At 46.7% G+C, this 23,714-nt stretch overlaps 2 protein-coding genes across 5 annotated transcripts in view; one reads left to right on the plus strand and one right to left on the minus strand.

The window, feature by feature from the left end:
- Window positions 1-2,269, minus strand: part of ZGRF1 (zinc finger GRF-type containing 1) — a 171,535-nt gene extending 169,266 nt beyond the window's left edge. Inside the window, exons 1-2 of the mRNA XM_056564937.1 lie at window positions 2,125-2,269; window positions 1,850-1,945 (exon numbers count right to left, since the gene is read on the minus strand). The gene's annotated coding sequence lies outside the window, so the exon portion shown is untranslated. The remainder of the gene's footprint in view (window positions 1-1,849; window positions 1,946-2,124) is intronic.
- Window positions 2,270-2,409: 140 nt separating this feature from the next.
- Window positions 2,410-23,714, plus strand: part of LOC130361702 (carcinoembryonic antigen-related cell adhesion molecule 1-like) — a 38,075-nt gene continuing 16,770 nt past the window's right edge. For 2 of the 4 annotated variants that reach the window (XM_056565019.1, XM_056565043.1), the window contains exons 1-4: window positions 2,410-2,594; window positions 4,878-5,273; window positions 13,184-13,308; window positions 22,820-23,173. In XM_056565019.1, coding sequence (XP_056420994.1) covers window positions 13,254-13,308; window positions 22,820-23,173 — 409 coding nt within the window. In that variant the 5' untranslated portion in view covers window positions 2,410-2,594; window positions 4,878-5,273; window positions 13,184-13,253. The remainder of the gene's footprint in view (window positions 2,595-4,877; window positions 5,274-13,183; window positions 13,309-22,819; window positions 23,174-23,714) is intronic. The other 2 variants (XM_056565028.1, XM_056565035.1) reach the window with 2 other exon arrangements.

Below are 23,714 nucleotides of genomic sequence, written 5' to 3' on the forward strand. Positions count from 1 at the left end.
GAATGCCGAATTGCCTTCTCATTGAAGATGGGTACATTTCAAAATATCATTATCCTATTCACAAAAGTCTGATGAAAAAGGTGTATATTTTACCTTTGAAAAGAATATGAATTTAACCCATTGGAGCTCCCGGTGACCTGTTCCTGCCTGGGACTATACTTTGAAGCTGACTTGGATAAGGGGAATTTGGATCAAGGACCCACATCCTTTTTCCAAAAACCCCAGTGAAGTGAGTGGTTGGATATTGAACAATATCACTGACAGTTGGACACAATAGTGTCCTATAGCTAATTTATACCAGAATAACACTAAACCATGTAGCTAAAATTTATAATTTTATGAAATCCTCATTAAAAAACCCAATAACAATAATATAAATAATTTGTATCCACACAAAAGAAAGAGAAAGTTCTCCTATGATGAACAACTGTATATCCCAACTCGTTTCCCCGTGTATCTTATGATATACAACGGTTCATCAGGGGATGACAACAACAGTATAAAAATATACCTAATAAGCACAGAGATATGGAGGAACAATATATATATAGACAGCATGCGACACATGGACAATAGCACAACTTAGTACAAAGAAAATGAGAGGACAATTAAGACTATACATATTTGTAATACATCAAAGCAAGCATGTATACAATACAAAGCACATGAATGCAGACAAACAATGACAAGGCTTATTTGTGGCTTCATTTGAATATCCTCCGACTGATGCAATGACCTCTAGGTAGTTAGGCAGCAAAAAACAGGGTCACTGATAGAGTGAGGACCCTAATGTAAGGACACCTCCACAAAAGGAAAGACTTAACAAATGTCCCCCTAAAGAAATGACCTGATAATAATAGCTCCTTTAATACAGATAACTCCGGACCACAATTATACAACCACCAGGATCCTATATGGCCCTCCAAATTTTTATAGATAAGATATTCTGATAACAATACCACCTAGATCAAAAAGCAACCTCTATGATGTCCACATAACCACAGTCTGTCCAAAAGATGTCCATCCATTATCCATTTATAAATACCCCATATCAGAATGCCATAAGCATGATGCGTCCCTCTGCGGCTGACGATCCACCTTTTTCCAAAAACCCCAGTGAAGTTAGTGGTATATGGATATTGATCCTATCTTATTATTTTGAGACTTGTGGTGTCTTCTCTGAGCGCTGTTTTTTTTCTATTTTTCTCTGTTATTCCTATTCACAAAAGTAACATTTAGAGGGTAAACATAATTTTCTATACTATAGAGGCATTAGCTTAGTAAATAGCACTTACTAGGCCGGAAGAAAAGTGTGTTATATAATAAAGCTGATATTTAAAGGAGAAGTCTCATATCTGGAAGTACAGAAAAACATATCCCCTATCCGCAGGGGGATACGTTTTAGACTGTGGGGGGTCCGACTGCTGGGGCCCCATATCTCCCCTAGAGCGACGCGTCACAACCAACGCCCAAAGTGGGGCCGACACACCCCCTTCATATATCTCTATGGGAGAGCTGTTCAGCACTCTTTGGCTCTCCCATAGAGATATATGGAGGGGCGTGGAGGGGCTCCATACAGGAGATTGCGGGGGGGGGGGGGGGGGGTGGTCAGCGGTCGGACCCCCGCAATTTAAAACCTATCACCTATCCTGGTATGAGACGTCTCTTTAAATCTGGATATCATAGGATCAGAAATGAAACATTTCTTGGTAAATGAATGTATAGAAAAAAAGAGTGTGGCAGCATGTTCAGAAAAATCTATGTGATAGTAAATTATATATATATATATATATATATAAAAAAAAAAAAAAAAGCCAGATAAATAACTAGAAGAAAAAGAATTAAAAACCTTTGAAAGCATAGAGGACCCTTCACCAGGAAACTTGTAAACTTGTCTGATGGACTGGCCTCTGTGCTCTGAAAGTTGCAGATATAATATTCCTGCCTAGGAAAAAAAATTTTCACTCAAAAAATATTTTTGTCTTTTTTGACACACAAGTACTTAAATTCACATAAATGTTTCTAAATAATAAGGTGAAAATGCTATATACAAGTTATATTATGACCAGAAATAGTTTTACTCCTCATATATTCACACAGGACAGCATATTCTACAAAAATTACCTCAGGAGGTATGCTTAAGGCTATGTCCACACGACAGGAATGTCCGCAGGAGAATCTCCGTACAGACATTCCGGACACTCTGGGGTGCTGGCATAATAATCCGGCGCCAGGACTGCACAGGAATGCGCTGTCTTATAGGGGGAGATTTATCAGAACATCTACAAAGGAAAAGTTGCCCAGTTGCCCATAGCAACCAATCAGCTCACTTCTTTTGTTTTCAACAAGGCCTCTGCAAAATGAAAGAAGTGATCTGATTGGTTGCTATGGGCAACTGGGCAACTTTTCCTTTGCACAGGTTTTGATAAATCTCCCTGATAGACGGTTATGCATTCCGTGCGGACTCCGCAAAAGGAATGAACATGTTCATTCTTTGTGCAGACACGGAAAATGGAATCCGGTTGAATTCAACAGGACTTTGCTACAGTGTGGAATCCGGCAGGCAAATTCTGACGTGTGAACGTGGCCTAAGGGTATGTACAAACAGAATCACTATGAATGAAAAAGGGATTTTCAAGATGTATAAATGACAGTCATCATTTAAAGTCACGACACAAGTGATTGGTTTAATTTCCCCGCCACCTGACAAGTAACATAACTCACAGATAAAGCTACAAAGTAGGCTTTCTTTAAAGACACAGGAACAAAAACAAACCAACCAAAGTTTAACCAACTTTATCGGCTCTGCAAGTTTACATATTACATTTATAGCGAATTCAGTCTACTGGGGGCAACAATATAGGTGTCATGAAGACTAAAGTTAGTGTCCTCATATTTAAATTGTATTGTGTATTAAATATCCCACCTGGAGAAAAAGTTTTGCCCCCCAATTTTGTATTCATGTCATGTGAAGACCATTAAAGGAGTATTCCGGCTTTATACGTTATCCCCTATCCAAAGGATATGGGATAAGATGTATGATCGTAGGGGTCCCGCCACTGGGGACCCCCGCGATCTTGGTGCAGCCCCTGGCATTCTGTGTCACGTCCCCATCTCGGAGGCAGCGCCCGGCACAGAATGCCGGGGGCTGCACCAAGATCATGGGGGTCCCCAGCGGCGGGACCCCTACGATCATACATCTTATCCCCTATCCTTTGGATAGAGGGTAAGATATATAAAGTCGGGATACCCCTTCAATGATTTCTTTAATGGTCAGAACTTAGTCAGAGTTCTATCGCTTCACAATTCTTTGCTTCACCCTAAAACAATAATGGTTATTATTTTATGCTACATTAGGGATGTTACGCTGAGCGCTCCGGGTCCCCGCTCCTCCCCGGAGTGCTCAGAGCATTCTCCTGTTCGCAGCGCCCCGGTCAGACCCGCTGACCGGGTGCGCTGCGATAATGTCCCCAGCCGGGATGCGATTCGCTATGCGGGACGCGCCCGCTCGCGGTGCGCATCCCGACCTGCTTACCAGACTTGTTCCCCGTCTGTGCTGTCCCGGCGCGCGCGCGCCGGCTCTTTGCGATTTAAAGCGCCGGTGCACCACTGGTTGGCGCATGGTTATAATTAGTGTGTTCACCTGTGCACTTCCCTATATTACCTCACTTCCCCTTCACTTCCTTGCCGGATCTTGTTGCCATTGTGCCAGTGAAAGCGTTCCTTGTGTATCCCCAGCCAGTGTTCCAGACCTCTTGCCGTTGCCCCTGACTACGATCCTTGCTGCCTGCCCTGACCTTCTGCTACGTCCGACCTTGCTCTTGTCTAATCCCTTGTACTGCGCCTATCTCAGCAGTCAGAGAGGTTGAGCCGTTGCCGGTGGATACGACCTGGTTGCTACCGCCGCTTCAAGACCATCCCGCTTTGCGGCGGGCTCTGGTGAAAACCAGTAGTAACTTAGAACTGGTCCACCGACACGGTCCACGCCAATCCCTCGCTGACACAGAGGATCCACCTCCAGCCTGCCGAATCCTGTAAGGGAGACATCAAGAATAACTGGAAACCCACATAATGTAGATAGAAATGTATCCAAATAGAAAAGGATTTTCCTATGGCACTACAGATGGGCAGGATCACCGGTCCCTGGTCTAGGAAAGTGCTTTGCAGATGTGATGACGGTGGTGCTCTGGTTAAGAAGAGCGCAAAACACATATAAGGGAAGAAAAGGAAAACCGGCCACTCAACATGTTCATCTTCTTCTTTTATTGCATAAAATACTCACATACAGACATAAGGGAGAAGGAAGGAGCGGGGGGGTACAAGCGGCAACAAGCTCCGTTTCGCACTAAGTGCTTGTTGCCGCTTGTACCCCCTGCTCCTTCCTTCTCCCTTATGTCTGTATGTGAGTATTTTATGCAATAAAAGAAGAAGATGAACATGGTGAGTGGGCGGTTTTCCTTTTCTTCACTTATAAGTAGATAGAAATGTGCTCATTTTTCTTTAGGATTAGAGTATTTTTGGACAAAACCACCATATATGCACTAATGTGCCTATATCTCTGCACCTCCAGCATCTTTCGGAGAAGTAGGCCAAGCACAATGGAGAAAGAAACCAGCGATACAGACTTAAAAAACAAAAAAACTTTTAGATGGTTGACACTGTGAGATATGGAAACAATTACAGAGTGGACAGAACCCTGTTGTTGTTTTGTAAATAGTTTATTAAGATCAAGGTACCTTTTAGCTTTAAATATGTCTGATTTACGGATTTACATAGCAAAAAGTGGCAATATGATATACTTTTCCTAAAACTATTAAGCTGGGAGAGTCATGATTTCCTTTTTTCTTTCCAGGTTTTTTTTTTTTTTTTTTACATAGAATTGTTTTATACGTTGCACTGATGCTTCGTCAAGAAACAATATCCCTCTTTTAAGAGTTCATGCTTCTTATTCATGCACCATTATCCTTCTGGCTTTAGAAGCAGCAGACTGGCATTCTAAGAAGTTAATTCTGTCATTTACAAGAACATTGACCAGAACTCATTGATTCATAGAGAAGCAGCAAACTCGCGGTTGGGCTACACCCTTCCGACATATTACAGAAATGCGCCAGTTATATGATCATGTGAAATTAACTTGTCTGTGTCTGTTTTTAGGTTTTTCTCTGTAAAAAGAAAAATAACAATATTTTTTTAATTTGAAACAAAAAAAGACTCTTTGCCCAGATCAAATTCCTCGAAACAATCTTCTTTTCAAGTCTCGTGAAGCAGACATGGTAACACAGACGAGTGTTTCATACTGAACTAATTCTGTTAGCAGACTTCTTTGTCCCACTTTGGAGTTTTTGGTTAAACTGGCACTGCGTTAAATTAAGCGTCACTAATTAATACAAACCCGTCTTCCTTGTTAACAAACAGTTGTGTCTGTAAATAGATGTGTAGGCCTGTCTTGGCTGCGATATTTTCACACTTTGTTAAACTAAGTAGCTGACATGTATAAATAAGATGGTTGAACATAACTGAAGACGGTTTGGGTTTGGTCAGTGTTTCTTTATCTGGAGCAAGCATGTGCAATGTGTCCCCATTTTTCTGACCAAGCTTTCTTTTCACATAATCAGTGTTTGGGCAGTTTGGTCTTAGCATACTAATTATTTTGTTCTGCTCAGTTGTGATTGAAGGGCACACAGTATTAACACTCAAAGGAAGCAGATTGCGTACACGGCTTCAAGTAAAAGATATTTGGCTTATGAAAAGCTGTGTTTTCTTAAGGAATGTGAGATGAGACGGCTAATAATATATTGATGGTGTGTTCAGACATTAAGATCCTTACGTGTAATTTTCTTTTTCTTTATACGTGCCCTCCATTTATGCTTTATTTTAGGTTTTGTGTTTAATAATTGTAATTAAAAAGCGAAATGGGTAAACACTCTTAAAAGAGGTCCCTAGACATCTTATCCCCCCAGCGGCGGGACCCCCTGCGTTGTCCCTGCTGCACCTGGCGTTTGTTTAGAGCATGAGGTCATGGTCACGTCCCCTCAATGCAAGTCTATGGGAGGGGGTGTGACGGCTGTGACGTCACAAGACTCCGCCCCGCATCACCAGTTATCCGGCACGGAGCGAAGTTCGCTCCATGCACTAGATGTCTGGGGTGCCACAGCCAAGATTGTGGGGGGTCCCAAGATATGGACCCCCGCAATCAGACATCTTATCCTCTATCCTTTGGATAGGGGATAAGATGTCTAGGGGCAGAGTACCCCTTTTTAAGGATGCAGACATTTTTCATTTTTCTGTGTTCCGTTTTCTTCATGTTCTAAAAACCATAACCATTTTATTTTTTCATCAACGTAGCTGTATGGGCTTGTTTTTTGTGGGACCAATAGTACTTCATTTTGCCATAAAACATACTGCAAAACAAAAAAAAACATTTTATTCAGTACAATTGTAACAATATGAAATGTATATAGTAACAATAATAATGTTTCACTACTTAATCTTTGTGAAATTATGCTCTACATTTATTTTTCTGTATACAAAGCCAAAGGAGGGATCATTTTTAGGTTATGATTTGTAGATTTTAATGTTACCATGTTGGGCTAGGCACCCTATTTTAGGGTGATAACTCTGCCTAAGTTTAGGGCCTAGGCAAGTAGTGCATGCTATGGAGAGTAAAGGCCCCTAAATAGTTGAAGCTGTCTATCTTCCATCTGAGCTACCTTGGCACAGGACCAGTCCTGTCACGATTCGGCTGGCTGGAGGTGGATCCTCTGTGCCAGAGAGGGATTGGCGTGGACCGTGTTGGTGGACCGGTTCTAAGTTGCTACTGGTATTCACCAGAGCCCGCCGCAAAGCGGGATGGTCTTGCAGCGGCGGTAGCAACCACTGGCACAATGGCAACAAGATCCGGCGAGGGAGTGCAGGGGAAGTGAGGTATAAGTAGGGAGTGCACAGGTGAACACACTGATTAAGCCTGCTGCGCCAATCAGTGGCGCAGTGGCCCTTTAAATTGCAGAGACCTGGCGCGCGCGCGCCCAAAGGAGCGGGGCCGCGCGCGCCGGGACAAGACAGACGGGGAACGAGTCAGGTACGGGAGCCGGGATGCGCATCGCGAGCGGGCGCCTCCCGCATCGCGAATCGCATCCCGGCTGAGAGGGATATTGCAGCGCACCCGGTCAGCAGGTCTGACCGGGGCGCTGCAAATGCGAGGATGCTGCGAGCGCTCCGGGGAGGAGCGGGGACCCGGAGCGCTCGGCGTAACAGTACCCCCCCCTTGGGTCTCCCCCTCTTCTTGGAGCCTGAGAACCTGAGAATAAGACTTTTGTCTAGAATGTTGTCCTCAGGTTCCCAGGATCTCTCTTCTGGGCCACAGCCTTCCCAATCCACCCAAAAAAAATTTTTCTTTCTGACAGTCTTGGAGGCCAGAATCTCCTTCACGGAGAAGACGTCAGAAGAACCGGAAACAGGAGTGGGGGAAACAAGTTTGGGAGAGAAGCGGTTAATGACGAGTGGTTTAAGGAGAGAGACATGGAAGGCATTGGGAATACAAAGAGAAGGAGGAAGAAGGAGTTTGTAAGAGACAGGGTTAATCTGGCACAAGACTTTGAAAGGGCCAAAATAGCGTGGTCCCAGTTTGTAACTGGGGACACGAAAGCGGACATATTTAGCGGAGAGCCATACCTTGTCTCCGGGAGCAAAAATGGGGGGAGTTCTTCTTTTCTTATCGGCAAAACTTTTCATCCGGGATGAAGCCTGTAAAAGAGAATTTTGGGTCTCTTTCCATATGGTGGAAAGATCACGAGTCACTTCATCCACAGCGGGCAAACCAGAGGGCAAGGGAGTACGGAGGGGGGGAAGAGGGTGACGGCCGTACACCACGAAAAATGGGGATTTAGCAGAAGATTCGGAGACTCTGAAGTTGTATGAGAATTCGGCCCATGGTAGAAGATCTGCCCAGTCATCCTGGCGGGAGGAAACAAAATGCCGTAAATAGTCACCCAGGACCTGATTAATTCTTTCTACTTGCCCATTGGATTGGGGATGATAAGAAGAAGAGAAGTTTAATTTGATCTTGAGCTGTTTACAGAGGGCCCTCCAGAATTTAGACACGAATTGGACGCCTCTATCCGAGACGATATGCGTGGGCAAACCGTGAAGGCGAAAAATGTGTACAAAAAATTGCTTTGCCAACTGAGGCGCTGAAGGAAGACCAGGAAGAGGAATAAAATGTGCCATCTTGGAAAATCGATCAACGACCACCCAAACAACTGTGTTGCCACAGGATGAGGGTAAGTCCGTAATAAAGTCCATACCAATCTGTGACCAAGGCTGTTCGGGGACAGGCAGAGGATGAAGGAGGCCAGCAGGCTTCTGGCGAGGAGTCTTATCCCGGGCACAGACAGTACAGGTCCGCACAAAATCAACAACATCAGTCTCCAGAGTCGGCCACCAATAAAAACGAGAGATGATTTGCAAGGATTTTTTGATGCCCGCATGGCCTGCGAGGTGGGAGGAGTGTCCCCATTTGAGAATCCCGAGACGCTGGCGTGGAGAAACGAAGGTCTTCCCTGGAGGAGTTTGCCTGATGGAGGCTGGAGAAGTGGAGATCAGACAGTCAGGAGGAATGATGTGTTGCGGAGAGACCTCTACTTCAGAGGCATCAGAAGAACGAGAGAGGGCATCGGCCCTAATGTTCTTGTCAGCAGGGCAAAAATGAATTTCAAAGTCAAAACGGGCAAAGAATAACGACCACCTGGCCTGGCGAGGGTTCAGTCATTGGGCAGACTGGAGATAGGAGAGATTCTTGTGATCAGTGTATATGATAACTGGAAATTTTGATCCCTCCAGCAGGTGCCTCCATTCCTCAAGCTCCAATTTAATGGCCAGTAGTTCTCGATCCCTGATGGAGTAATTTCTCTCCGCCGGGGAGAAGGTCCTAGAAAAAAACCCACAAGTCACAGCATGCCCGGAAGAATTTTTTTGTAGAAGGACAGCTCCAGCTCCCACTGAGGAGGCGTCTACCTCCAATAGGAAGGGTTTAGCTGGGTCAGGTCTGGAGAGCACGGGAGCAGAAGAAAAGGCAGACTTGAGATGTTTAAATGCGTCTTCCGCTTGGGGAGACCAGGACTTGGGATTGGCATTTTTCTTGGTTAAAGCCACGATAGGAGCCACAATAGTGGAAAAGTGTGGAATAAACTGTCTGTAATAATTGGCGAACCCCAAAAAACGTTGGATAGCACGGAGTCCAGAGGGGCGTGTCCAATCTAAGACGGCAGAGAGTTTATCTGGGTCCATTTGTAGTCCCTGGCCAGAGACCAAGTATTCTAGAAAAGGAAGAGATTGACATTCAAAGAGACATTTCTCCATTTTGGCATAAAGTTGATTGTCCCGAAGTCTCTGAAGAACCATGCGGACATGCTGGCGGTGTTCTTCTAAGTTGGCAGAAAAAATCAGAATATCGTCCAGATAAACCACAACACAGGAATATAGGAGATCACGAAAAATTTCATTAACAAAGTCTTGGAAGACGGCAGGGGCGTTGCAAAGGCCAAAGGGCATGACCAGATACTCAAAGTGTCCATCTCTGGTGTTAAATGCAGTCTTCCATTCGTCCCCCTCCCTGATGCGGATGAGATTATAAGCACCTCTTAAGTCCAGTTTGGTAAAGATGTGGGCACCTTGTTAGCGATCAAAGAGTTCCGAGATAAGAGGTAAGGGGTAGCGGTTTTTTACCGTGATTTTATTAAGTCCGCGGTAATCAATGCAAGGACGTAGGGAGCCATCTTTTTTGGACACAAAAAAAAATCCAGCTCCGGCAGGGGAGGAGGACTTGCGGATAAACCCCTTTTTTAAATTCTCCTGGATGTACTCCGACATGGCAAGAGTCTCTGGAGCAGACAGAGGATAGATTCTGCCCCCGGGTGGAGTAGTACCCGGGAGGAGGTCAATAGGACAGTCATAAGGCCTGTGAGGAGGTAAAGTCTCAGCTTGCTTTTTGCAAAAAACGTCAGCATAGTCCATATAAGCCTTAGGAAGACCGGATACAGGGGGAACCACAGGGTCACGGCAAGGAGTACTGGGAACCGGTTTAAGACAGTCCTTGTGACAAGAAGTACCCCAGTTCTTGATTTCTCCTGTGGACCAATCAAGGGTTGGGGAATGGCGTTGAAGCCACGGTAATCCAAGAAGAATTTCAGAAGTGCAGTTGGAGAGGACCAAAAATTCAATTTTTTCGTGATGAGGTCCGATGCACATTAGGAGAGGTTCCGTGCGGTAACGCACGGTACAGTCCAATCTTTCGTTGTTAACAGAATTGATGTAGAGGGGTCTGGCGAGACTGGTCACCGGAATGTTGAACCTGTTAATGAGAGAGGCCAAAATAAAATTTCCTGCAGATCCGGAATCCAAGAAGGCCATAGCAGAGAAGGAGAAGGTAGAGGAAGATATCCGCACAGGCACAGTAAGGCGTGGAGAAGCAGAGTTGACATCAAGAACTGTCTCATCTTTGTGCGGAGTCAGCATACGTCTTTCCAGGCGGGGAGGACGGATAGGACAATCTTTCAAGAAGTGTTCGGTACCGGCACAGTACAGGCATAGATTCTCCATGCGGCGTAGTGTCCTCTCTTGAGGTGTCAAGCGAGACCGGTCAACTTGCATAGCCTCCACGGCGGGAGGCACAGGAACGGATTGCAGAGGACCAGAGGAGAGAGGAGCCGAGGAGAGAAACCGCCTCGTGCGAACAAAGTCCATATCCTGGCGGAGCTCCTGACGCCTTTCGGAAAAACGCATGTCAATGCGGGTGGCAAGATGAATAAGTTCATGCAGGTTAGCAGGAATTTCTTGTGCGGCCAGCACATCTTTAATGTTGCTGGATAGGCCTTTTTTAAAGGTCGCGCAGAGGGCCTCATTATTCCAGGATAATTCGGAGGCAAGAGTATGGAATTGGATGGCGTACTCGCCAACAGAAGAATTACCCTGGACCAGGTTCAGCAGGGCAGTCTCAGCAGAAGAGGCTCGGGCAGGTTCCTCAAAGACACTTCGGATCTCCATGAAGAAGGAGTGTACAGAGGCAGTGACAGGGTCATTGCGGTCCCAGAGCGGTGTAGCCCATGACAGAGCTTTCCCAGACAGAAGGCTGACTACGAAAGCCACCTTAGACCTTTCAGTAGGAAACTGGTCCGACATCATCTCCAAGTGCAGGGAACATTGCGAAAGAAAACCACGGCAAAACTTAGAGTCCCCATCAAATTTATCCGGCAAGGATAATCGTAGGCCGGAAGCGGCCACTCGCTGCGGAGGAGGTGCAGGAGCTGACGGAGGAGATGGTTGCTGGAGCTGAGGTAATAGCTGCTGTAGCATCACGGTCAGTTGAGACAGCTGGTGGCCTTGTTGCGCTATCTGTTGCGACTGCTGGGCGACCACCGTGGTGAGGTCGGCGACAACTGGCAGTGGGACTTCAGCGGGATCCATGGCCGGATCTACTGTCACGATTCGGCTGGCTGGAGGTGGATCCTCTGTGCCAGAGAGGGATTGGCGTGGACCGTGTTGGTGGACCGGTTCTAAGTTGCTACTGGTATTCACCAGAGCCCGCCGCAAAGCGGGATGGTCTTGCAGCGGCGGTAGCAACCAGGTCGTATCCACCAGCAACGGCTCAACCTCTCTGACTGCTGAAGATAGGCGCGGTACAAGGGAGTAGACAAGAGCAAGGTCGGACGTAGCAGAAGGTCAGGGCAGGCAGCAAGGATCGTAGTCAGGGGCAACGGCAGGAGGTCTGGAACACAGGCTAGGAACACACAGGGAAACGCTTTCACTGGCACAATGGCAACAAGATCCGGCGAGGGAGTGCAGGGGAAGTGAGGTATAAGTAGGGAGTGCACAGGTGAACACACTGATTAAGCCTGCTGCGCCAATCAGTGGCGCAGTGGCCCTTTAAATTGCAGAGACCTGGCGCGCGCGCGCCCAAAGGAGCGGGGCCGCGCGCGCCGGGACAAGACAGACGGGGAACGAGTCAGGTACGGGAGCCGGGATGCGCATCGCGAGCGGGCGCCTCCCGCATCGCGAATCGCATCCCGGCTGAGAGGGATATTGCAGCGCACCCGGTCAGCAGGTCTGACCGGGGCGCTGCAAATGCGAGGATGCTGCGAGCGCTCCGGGGAGGAGCAGGGACCCGGAGCGCTCGGCGTAACAAGTCCCATAATGTATATTAGCTAAAAAGAGAAGAGAGAACGCTCCATAGCGTAATACCGCAGGTTTAGGGTCCACACATGTAATGGAAAATGCCCTTACCAAGTGCGGTTGTGTAAGCTCACACAGGACAGTGGTCAGAGTGAGTGAGAGGTAGATCCAGTCTGCAGCCATCTGAGTAGGGCAATAGCAGGAGAGGAAACTTCTGAAAATGGTGGGTTTCAGCGGCACTGACCAGGAGCAGACACTTCAGGTAGGTGCGAATGTAGCTTTATTAAAACAATGCAACGCATTTCACCACAGGTGCGGCTTCATCAGGCAATGTCTGATGAAGCCGCACCTGCGGTGAAACGCGTTGCATTGTTTTAATAAAGCTACCTTCGTACCTACCTGACGTGTCTGCTCCTGTTCAGCGCCGCTGAATTCCACCATTTTCAGAAGTCTCCTCCTCATAATGTATATTTGCTTTGTACAGGCATTTTATGGAGCTTTCTGATGTAATTGTTTGTTGCTGATTAAATTAGTAAAAGTAAAATTTTTCTGTAAAGGGTTTGTTGGTAGAGCAAACAATCTGATGTGCTGTGAGAAGTATGCTGTAGATAAATTGAGACATTTTGTTAGTCAGACTTTTAGTGTCCCGCCCATACATTCACATAAAACTTAGCTTCATATAGATTGTGTAACAATAACTTGCTTACTTGATCGGCACTTTACACTTCCTTATGACAGAATATCAGGTCTATCAGGTCCCATTAATACTAACACATAAGAATTTGCATTTCTTATACATCACCCTTCTAGCTTTATATTTAATTGTAGTATATTCCAATTAGACCTTGTAAGTCTTGTTTGCATTATCTGTGCAAGTCCTATGGCCATGATCTGGGCAGGGCCACAAAGTTTCTTCATACTTAATTACTGGTTCTGATACTGAAAATGTCAACCTATATTACTACTTGAAAAATCCCAGAGAATTTAAACGTTTCCTTGTCGCTCTGTCCCCATTCAGTGCCCTTTGTGCCAACACATTTACTTACTGCCTGCCTGTGGTACAGAGATAGCTGAAACTCTTTGGAAAGATGTTCTACAATAAAGACTTTGTCAAATGGCACCGCTGGGGATTATTTCTAGCAGGTAAGATTGGAAATATAACAAGAACTGATACAATTTAGTGGGGGAATAATTCACACATTTGATTTTTGTGTGTATTGTGTCTATCTACTAGTATTTTTCCATTATTGCTTTCATATACATTCCTGTTACTTCTCCAGCTGTACCCTTCTTCCAGTTCCTAACCTAAAAGCACTTGTTTTAATGAAATAATTACATATGGCATCTTGATCCATACTACAGAATGCAAAAATAGTGTGGACCCCATGATACTGCCTCAGAGGTGTATTTCTATTAAGGATGCTAAGATTATGATGTAATAGTTTACTGGAGAAGATTTCTAAACAAAATGTTAATGTTTCTTTAGTGATCAATAAGATATGTTATAAACTGAGACCAGGACTAGGCATGAGTTGTTGTCACGATGCCGGCTGGCAGGTAGTGGACCCTCTGTGCCAGAGAGGGATGGCGTGGACCGTGCTAGTGGACCGGTTCTAAGCCACTACTGGTTTTCACCAGAGCCCGCCGCAAAGCGGGATGGTCTTGCTGCGGCGGTAGTGACCAGGTCGTATCCACTAGCAACGGCTCACCTCTCTGGCTGCTGAAGATAGGCGCGGTACAAGGGAGTAGGCAGAAGCAAGGTCGGACGTAGCAGAAGGTCGGGGCAGGCAGCAAGGATCGTAGTCAGGGGCAACGGCAGAAGGTCTGGAAACACTGGCAAAGGACACACAAGGAACGCTTTCACTGGCACTAAGGCAACAAGATCCGGCAAGGGAGTGCAAGGGAAGTGAGGTAATATAGGGAAGTGCACAGGTGATAATCCTAATTGGAACCACTGCGCCAATCAGCGGCGCAGTGGCCCTTTAAATCGCAGAGACCCGGCGCGCGCGCGCCCTAGGGAGCGGGGCCGCGCGCGCCGGGATAGAACAGACGGGGAGCGAGTCAGGTAGGGGAGCCGGGGTGCGCATCGCGAGCGGGCGCTACCCGCATCGCGAATCGCATCCCGGCTGGCAGCAGGATCGCAGCGCCCCGGGTCAGAGGACGTGACCGGAGCGCTGCAGCGGAGGGGGAGAAGCGAGCGCTCCGGGGAGGAGCGGGAACCCGGAGCGCTCGGCGTAACAGTACCCCCCCCCTTGGGTCTCCCCCTCTTCTTGGAGCCTGAGAACCTGAGGAGCAGACTTTTGTCAAGGATGTTGTCCTCAGGTTCCCAGGATCTCTCTTCAGGACCACAACCCTCCCAGTCTACTAAAAAAAAATTTTTTCCTCTGACCTTTTTGGCAGCCAAAATCTCCTTGACCGAGAAGACGTCCGAGGAGCCGGAAACAGGAGTGGGAGGAACAGATTTGGGAGAAAAACGGTTGAGGATGAGTGGTTTGAGAAGAGAGACGTGAAAGGCATTAGGGATACGAAGAGAAGGAGGAAGAAGAAGTTTATAAGAGACAGGATTAATTTGACACAAAATTTTGAAAGGACCAAGATAGCGTGGTCCCAACTTGTAGCTAGGGACACGGAAGCGGACATATTTAGCGGAGAGCCATACCTTGTCTCCAGGGGAAAAAACGGGGGGAGCTCTTCTTTTCTTATCCGCGAATCTCTTCATGCGTGAAGAAGCCTGTAAGAGAGAATTTTGGGTCTCTCTCCATATAATGGAAAAGTCACGAGAAATTTCATCCACAGCGGGCAGACCAGAGGGCAAGGGGGTAGGGAGGGGGGGAAGAGGGTGACGGCCGTACACCACGAAAAATGGGGATTTGGAGGAAGATTCAGAGACCCTGAAGTTATACGAGAATTCGGCCCATGGAAGGAGATCTGCCCAGTCATCCTGTCGGGAGGAAACAAAATGTCGCAAATAATCACCCAGGATCTGGTTAATTCTTTCTACTTGTCCATTGGACTGGGGATGATATGCAGAGGAAAAATTTAATTTAATCTTAAGTTGTTTACAGAGAGCTCTCCAGAATTTAGACACGAATTGGACCCCTCTATCCGAGACAATCTGCGTAGGCAACCCGTGAAGACGAAAAATGTGTACAAAAAATTGTTTAGCCAACTGAGGCGCAGAAGGAAGACCAGGAAGAGGGATGAAATGTGCCATTTTGGAGAATCGATCAACGACCACCCAAATAACGGTGTTGCCACGGGAAGGGGGTAAATCAGTAATAAAATCCATACCAATCAGAGACCAAGGCTGTTCGGGGACAGGCAGAGGATGAAGAAGACCAGCGGGCTTCTGGCGGGGAGTCTTATCCCGGGCACAGATAGTGCAGGCTCGCACAAAGTCCCCAACATCCGTCTCCAGAGTCGGCCACCAATAGAAGCGGGAGATGAGTTGCACAGATTTCTTGATGCCCGCATGACCTGCGAGATGGGAGGAGTGACCCCATTTGAGGATTCCGAGGCGTTGGCGTGGAGAAACAAAGGTCTTTCCTGAAGGAGTCTGCCTGATGGAGGCAGGAGAAGTGGAGATCAGACAGTCAGGTGGAATGATGTGTTGCGGAGGGAGATCAACTTCTGAGGCATCCGAGGAACGAGAGAGAGCATCGGCCCTAATGTTCTTATCGGCAGGACGAAAGTGAATCTCAAAATTAAATCGGGCAAAGAACAGAGACCACCGGGCCTGGCGAGGATTCAGCCGTTGGGCCGACTGGAGGTAGGAGAGGTTCTTGTGGTCGGTGTAGATGATAACAGGAAATCTTGATCCCTCCAGCAGATGCCTCCATTCCTCAAGTGCTAATTTAATGGCTAGAAGCTCTCGATCCCCGATGGAGTAGTTCCTCTCCGCTGGAGAGAAGGTCCTAGAGAAAAAACCACAAGTGACAGCATGCCCGGAAGAATTTTTTTGTAGAAGAACAGCTCCAGCTCCTACTGAGGAGGCATCAACCTCCAATAGGAAGGGTTTGGAAGGGTCAGGTCTGGAGAGCACGGGAGCCGAAGAAAAGGCAGACTTGAGTCGTTTAAAGGAGTCTTCTGCTTGAGGAGGCCAGGACTTGGGATCAGCATTTTTTTTGGTTAAAGCCACGATAGGAGCCACAATGGTAGAAAAATGTGGAATAAATTGCCTGTAATAATTGGCGAACCCCAAAAAGCGTTGGATAGCACGGAGTCCGGAGGGGCGTGGCCAATTTAAGACGGCAGAGAGTTTGTCTGGATCCATCTGTAGTCCCTGGCCAGAGACCAAATATCCTAGAAAAGGAAGAGATTGGCATTCGAACAGACATTTCTCAATTTTGGCATAGAGTTGGTTGTCACGAAGTCTCTGAAGAACCATACGGACATGCTGGCGGTGTTCTTCTAGATTGGCAGAAAAAATTAGGATATCGTCCAGATATACCACAACACAGGAGTATAACAGATCACGAAAAATTTCATTGACAAAGTCTTGGAAGACGGCAGGGGCATTGCACAGTCCAAAGGGCATGACCAGATATTCAAAGTGTCCATCTCTGGTGTTAAATGCCGTTTTCCACTCGTCCCCCTCTCTGATGCGGATGAGGTTATAGGCGCCTCTTAAGTCCAATTTAGTGAAGATGTGGGCACCTTGGAGGCGATCAAAGAGTTCAGAGATGAGGGGTAAGGGGTAGCGGTTCTTAACCGTGATTTTATTAAGACCGCGGTAGTCAATGCAAGGACGTAGGGAGCCATCTTTTTTGGACACGAAGAAAAATCCGGCTCCGGCAGGAGAGGAAGATTTACGGATAAAGCCCTTTTTTAGATTCTCCTGGACGTATTCGGACATGGCAAGAGTCTCTGGGGCAGAGAGAGGATAAATTCTGCCCCGGGGTGGAGTAGTACCCGGGAGGAGGTCGATAGGGCAATCATAAGGCCTGTGAGGAGGTAGAGTCTCAGCTTGCTTTTTGCAGAAAACATCCGCGAAGTCCATATAGGCCTTAGGGAGACCGGTTACTGGAGGAACCACAGAGTTACGGCAAGGGTTACTGGGAACCGGTTTTAGACAGTTCTTGGAACAAGAGGACCCCCAACTCTTGATCTCCCCAGTGGACCAATCCAGGGTTGGGGAATGAAGTTGAAGCCAGGGTAGTCCAAGGAGAATCTCCGAGGTGCAATTGGGGAGGACCAAAAGTTCAATCCTCTCATGATGAGATCCGATGCTCATAAGAAGGGGCTCCGTACGGAAACGTATGGTACAGTCCAATCTTTCATTATTTACACAATTGATGTAGAGGGGTCTGGCGAGACTGGTCACTGGGATGTTGAACTTGTTGACGAGAGAGGCCAAAATAAAATTTCCTGCAGATCCAGAGTCCAAGAAGGCCACTGTAGAGAAGGAGAAGGCAGAGGCAGACATCCGCACAGGCACAGTAAGACGTGGAGAAGCAGAGTAGACATCAAGGACTGTCTCACCTTTGTGCGGAGTCAGCGTACGTCTTTCCAGGCGAGGAGGACGGATAGGACAATCCCTCAGGAAGTGTTCGGTACTAGCACAGTACAGGCAGAGGTTCTCCATACGGCGTCGTGTCCTCTCTTGAGGTGTCAGGCGAGACCGGTCGACCTGCATAGCCTCCACGGCGGGGGGCACAGGAACAGATTGCAGGGGACCAGAGGAGAGAGGAGCCGAGGAGACGAAACGCCTCGTGCGAACAGAGTCCATATCTTGGCGGAGTTCCTGACGCCTTTCAGAAAAACGCATGTCAATGCGAGTGGCTAGGTGAATAAGTTCATGTAGATTAGCAGGAATTTCTCGTGCGGCCAGAACATCTTTAATGTTGCTGGATAGGCCTTTTTTGAAGGTCGCGCAGAGGGCCTCATTATTCCAGGACAGTTCTGAAGCAAGTGTACGGAATTGTACGGCATACTCGCCAACGGAAGAATTACCCTGGACCAGGTTCAACAGGGCAGTCTCAGCAGAAGAGGCTCGGGCAGGTTCCTCAAAGACACTTCGGATTTCCGAGAAGAAGGAGTGTACAGAGGCAGTGACGGGGTCATTGCGGTCCCAGAGCGGTGTGGCCCATGACAGGGCTTTTCCGGACAGAAGACTGACTACGAAAGCCACCTTAGACCTTTCAGTGGGAAACAGGTCCGACATCATCTCCAGATGCAGGGAACATTGGGAAAGAAAGCCACGGCAAAACTTAGAGTCCCCATCAAATTTATCCGGCAAGGATAAACGTATCCCAGGAGCGGCCACTCGCTGCGGAGGAGGTGCAGGAGCTGGCGGAGGAGATGACTGCTGAAGCTGTGGTAGCAACTGTTGTAGCATAACGGTCAGTTGAGACAGCTGTTGGCCTTGTTGCGCAATCTGTTGTGACTGCTGGGCGACCACCGTGGTGAGGTCAGCGACAACTGGCAGAGGAACTTCAGCGGGATCCATGGCCGGATCTACTGTCACGATGCCGGCTGGCAGGTAGTGGACCCTCTGTGCCAGAGAGGGATGGCGTGGACCGTGCTAGTGGACCGGTTCTAAGCCACTACTGGTTTTCACCAGAGCCCGCCGCAAAGCGGGATGGTCTTGCTGCGGCGGTAGTGACCAGGTCGTATCCACTAGCAACGGCTCACCTCTCTGGCTGCTGAAGATAGGCGCGGTACAAGGGAGTAGGCAGAAGCAAGGTCGGACGTAGCAGAAGGTCGGGGCAGGCAGCAAGGATCGTAGTCAGGGGCAACGGCAGAAGGTCTGGAAACACTGGCAAAGGACACACAAGGAACGCTTTCACTGGCACTAAGGCAACAAGATCCGGCAAGGGAGTGCAAGGGAAGTGAGGTAATATAGGGAAGTGCACAGGTGATAATCCTAATTGGAACCACTGCGCCAATCAGCGGCGCAGTGGCCCTTTAAATCGCAGAGACCCGGCGCGCGCGCGCCCTAGGGAGCGGGGCCGCGCGCGCCGGGATAGAACAGACGGGGAGCGAGTCAGGTAGGGGAGCCGGGGTGCGCATCGCGAGCGGGCGCTACCCGCATCGCGAATCGCATCCCGGCTGGCAGCAGGATCGCAGCGCCCCGGGTCAGAGGACGTGACCGGAGCGCTGCAGCGGAGGGGGAGAAGCGAGCGCTCCGGGGAGGAGCGGGAACCCGGAGCGCTCGGCGTAACAGTTGTGTTAGCCTTCATACATTCTCCTTTCTGTTTATGTTTATGTTCGGTGAAATGAATACTTTATTTTCCCAAGCTGTTTATTTTAGGCAAAATTTCTGCACTTCTTTTCACATTCATTAACATTTGCTTGCCTAGTATACAAGGACATTCTTTATGTTGTGTTGTTGACTTATTACAGCAGATATGTGCTGCAAATCACGGATATAAAGTTGGGATATGAGGTCAGGATATGAGGTTGGGAAATGAGGTTGGGATATGAGGACGAGATATGAGGAGGGGCTATGAGGACAAAACAAAATGTAGGCTTGCATTGAGGGGCGGAGCGTGACGTCACACAGGGGCGGAGGCGTGACGTCACACGCCGCCGTCCCGGTGGTCACCCGTAATCAGACCCGGGGACTGATTACAAACGGGGTGCCGTGTGCATGATCACGGGTGTCCCCAGCAGCAGGACTCCCGCGACCAGGCATCTTATCCCCTATCCTTTGGATAGGGGATAAGATGTGTAAGCACCGGAGAACCCCTTTAAGTTAGGGTAGCGGGGGAGAGAATCAGATGGAGCCCGGGTGGTTGCAGAGTGAGGCCATCCCTGCCTCCTTTGTACAGTTGTTATATCATATTTCCCGCTGGAGCTGTGATCATGGCTGCCAGCGGGAAATATATAAATCTGCTCTCCAAAGCCATTTTTTTAAGCCTGCTCCAGGCTGGCTTACATTTATGCTGTTTTGGAGGGCTTACAACTTTTTATGCGCCTTTCGCACTTGATAAATCCCTGACCACTGCAAAGTGAAAAATAAAACGTACTTTCGTAAGCTCTTTTATAGCTTTTTGCTTACAGCCAAAAGTCGCACAAAAATTTGCTTGGGTGCTAATGCTACTTTTTGTGCAACTTTTGTAAGCAAAAAAAGGGCTCTAAATCCCTCGATAAATGTCCCCCAGTGTTTTACCCATACTGAACACACATAACAGCTTATTCTGAAAAGTCACCCAGAGAAACAATAACTTTATAAATAAACCAAGTAATGCAAATATCATAGCGACTGATGATATCATACAAAATGTTTTTACTTCTCTTACAAATATAATGGTATAAAAAAACTGAACTAGTTCATCAGCTATAAAAAAAAAGATATGAGATTAATCTTTTGGCATTAGAATTACAGTGCTAGAAACACTGCCACTGAAATTCTGTAGTGTGCACTATGCAGCAGAATTTCACTAACAGCAATGGGATTCTTCTGCACTGGATTTTCCAAGCGTAATTTCCAAATGGAATTGCGCTTGGAATTACGCTGACCGAACCCCACCGAAGAGGTTATACGTCGCTTTTTTAGTCAAGGTTTTATTCAAATTAAAGGAATATTAGCATGTTTTCCCTATAAATTGTTGGAATGACTTTTCATCACTTTCTAATATGTTAATAGCCAATAAAAAATGTGTTAAAGGGGTATTCCCAGCTCAACATTTATGGTATATACACAGATGCATGTTTATTAGATATTTATGGCATGTTCTGTGAATAAGCCAAAAATTACCCAGAAGAATTTTTCAGTGTTAATTGTCTTACAGTGTGACCCAGAGAACACACGGTGTCAGGTGTAGGGCCAGCCAAGATACTGGGTACCCGCATTGCTGTTGTCAAAGTAGCTAGAGCAGACCACTGTCCCAAGGGCACCTTTCTGGCACACACAGCTGGGGCAATAGGGAGGCAGCAATAATATTTAGCATGGCGGTGGTTCCTTAAGTTTCTCCTGGGGTTCACCTGAATACAGTGGGATACCCTTGTTGTTACATAAATGCAGGCTAAACTGGGTTACTGGGAGTAGTACCAACAAGACAAATCCAAATAGAAGTATACTCGGCACCACCCGGTATATAGTAAACTGCAGGTGTGGAGACTGAAGATATGGCAGAACACGGCCCCTAGAAATAAAGCTATACCTGTCTGGTGCTGACACGTGGAATAGCAGATATAGTCCCAGTTCATAAGTGTATAAATGAAGAGTACGGAGCACTCACCAGGTCTTTCTTGCTTCAACTTCTTTATTGTTCAGTTGAACATGCGGGGTGAGTCAAGTAGGGGAGCAGGTGGATAGGACGTGGGGGTACAGGACTGACGACAGACCGTTGCACGCCAGGCCAGCTGGTTCATCTGAACAATAAAGAAGTTGAGGCAAGAAAGACCTGGTGAGTGCTCCGTACTCTTCTTTTGTACACTTACAAACAAGACAAGATGTGACTGGAGGTTTACTAAGGTCATGGACAGCTTAGGGGTCCTTGAAAACTGTTATCCACTCCTGTTAATAAGCTATATAATAAAAGAGACTTGACACTGGTCTTCTTCATAAATGCTGCAGAAAAGATGTTTCCCAGGGCAAGGTGATGACTCCAGTTATTAATCATGGTGCCTCACAGGAATCGGCTTGGTTTTGTGGGACCCATGGTAGGCCTTAAAAACTAACTCCATACAAGCTTCCCATGCTCTTACTTATTACCCCTTCAACACTCTTTCTTACTCAGTACCTGCTCTGGCTACTCTCTCTTTACCCTCTCAATGCGACTCCTCTATCTCCAAAGCAGGTTTAAATAAGTGATAGTTAACTAATACTCTGAATACTAGTTAAGAAGAAACTAATATGCCATGTGTGTTAAAAAAAGTCCAAAGTGGATACAGCACCAAACAGCTGAGGACTCAAGCTTGTAGATGGAGTGAGACTTTATTTGCTATCCATGTGCAACGTTTCGGCAACAAACTGCCTTTTTCAAGCAGTTTGTTGCCGAAACGTTGCACATGGATAGCAAATAAAGCCTCACTCCATCTACAAGCTTGAGTCCTCAGCTGTTTGGTGCTGTACCCACTTTGGACTTTTGCATGCCTTTCCGGATTGGCATTCTCGGATGATTACTTGCACACGCTGATTGGATCGGTGCTGTCTCTCCTCTTTACCTTATGCCATGTGTGTTATTTAGAAAGCTGGGTTAACTCTGTACCATTCACATATAAGAGCACAAAAACACAACATTAACATGATCACACAGATTATTGTAAAACGAGTGCAGTGATAAATGACACACTAGATCAACTCAAGTGAATATTCACACTTGGCCAACAATGCAACTCTGACAGCAGATCCTTCACTCAACCAACCTCAATACATAAAGGGGGAGATTTATCAAAACCAGTGCAGAGGAAGAGTGGTGCAGTTGTCCATAGCAACCAATAACATTGCTTCTTTCATTTTTCAAAGGCCTCTTTAAAAATGAAAGAAGCGATCTGCTTAGTTGCTATTGGCAACTGCACCACTCTTCCTCTACACAGGTTTTGATAAATCTTCCCCAAAGTGTTCTGGGATACTGCGGTGTTCTAGGATAACTCAAAGTATTTATGTGTACAACCATGCAGTCTGAGGGGCAGCTTACTGTTTTGTACAAATACATTTTCATGTGATTTCATTGGCTAACCAATATTTTCTTTGCTCTTTTTTAAGCCATTTTGTATCTTCAGGTCGACAACAGCTGGTGCCAAGTATTGATCAAATTACAACCACCAGAACCGAAAGTGGGTGAAAATGTTACTTTGCTTATTCAATATACAGAAAAGATCCTAATGGTTAACTGGTACAAAGGAAATAGGATATTGGACTCCCAAAATATTGTGACATATAACCCTGATGATCCTTCAGGTCTGACCACGGGTAACCAGTTCAATAAGAAAATGAAAGTATTGGCTGATGGATCTCTACGGATCTCAAACGTGGATGCTTCAGACAGTGGAGACTACACATTACAGATTACTATTCCACTATCCTATTATGTTTATACAACTCATCTGACTGTAAAATGTAAGTAGAACAAGGAGAAAATGCATGTTGCAAATGTCAGCAGTTAGTGCGGATTAGCTTTCCATTGGTTACTATAACATTGAGTTATCTGAGATGATATAATCTCTTCCAATGTCATTGTTATGGGTTATGAACACTTAACCACTATTATATTTCCATTTCCTGACTTCTTTGGCTCTACAATTTTAATCGTATACAGAAATTCTTCAAGTTAGAATATTAAATGGTTCTCGGGCAGCCATAGTAAATACAGTTGCTCAGGCTGTTTGAAAATCCAAAGCTGCCTTCACTGATGTCCAAAGGAGCACTAATCCTAGCGCTGGAAAAGAGCAGTACAGTACCGCACTATACTGTAGAGAGGTGGTACTAGAAAGCAAATCAGTGCATTACCTTCAGTAATATAGGTGTTTTGCCAGTGAGATGCCTATTAGCTAAACTGTTTGTGAACCCATTTGCTGCCTTTACTTGCGGGCAACAAGAAATCAGACAACAAACGAGTGTTTGCTTGTTTGTCAGCTTATTACTGGCCCTATTACACAGG

Source organism: Hyla sarda, chromosome 1 (genome assembly GCF_029499605.1).
Source record: "Hyla sarda isolate aHylSar1 chromosome 1, aHylSar1.hap1, whole genome shotgun sequence".
Taxonomy (NCBI): Eukaryota; Metazoa; Chordata; class Amphibia; order Anura; family Hylidae; genus Hyla; species Hyla sarda.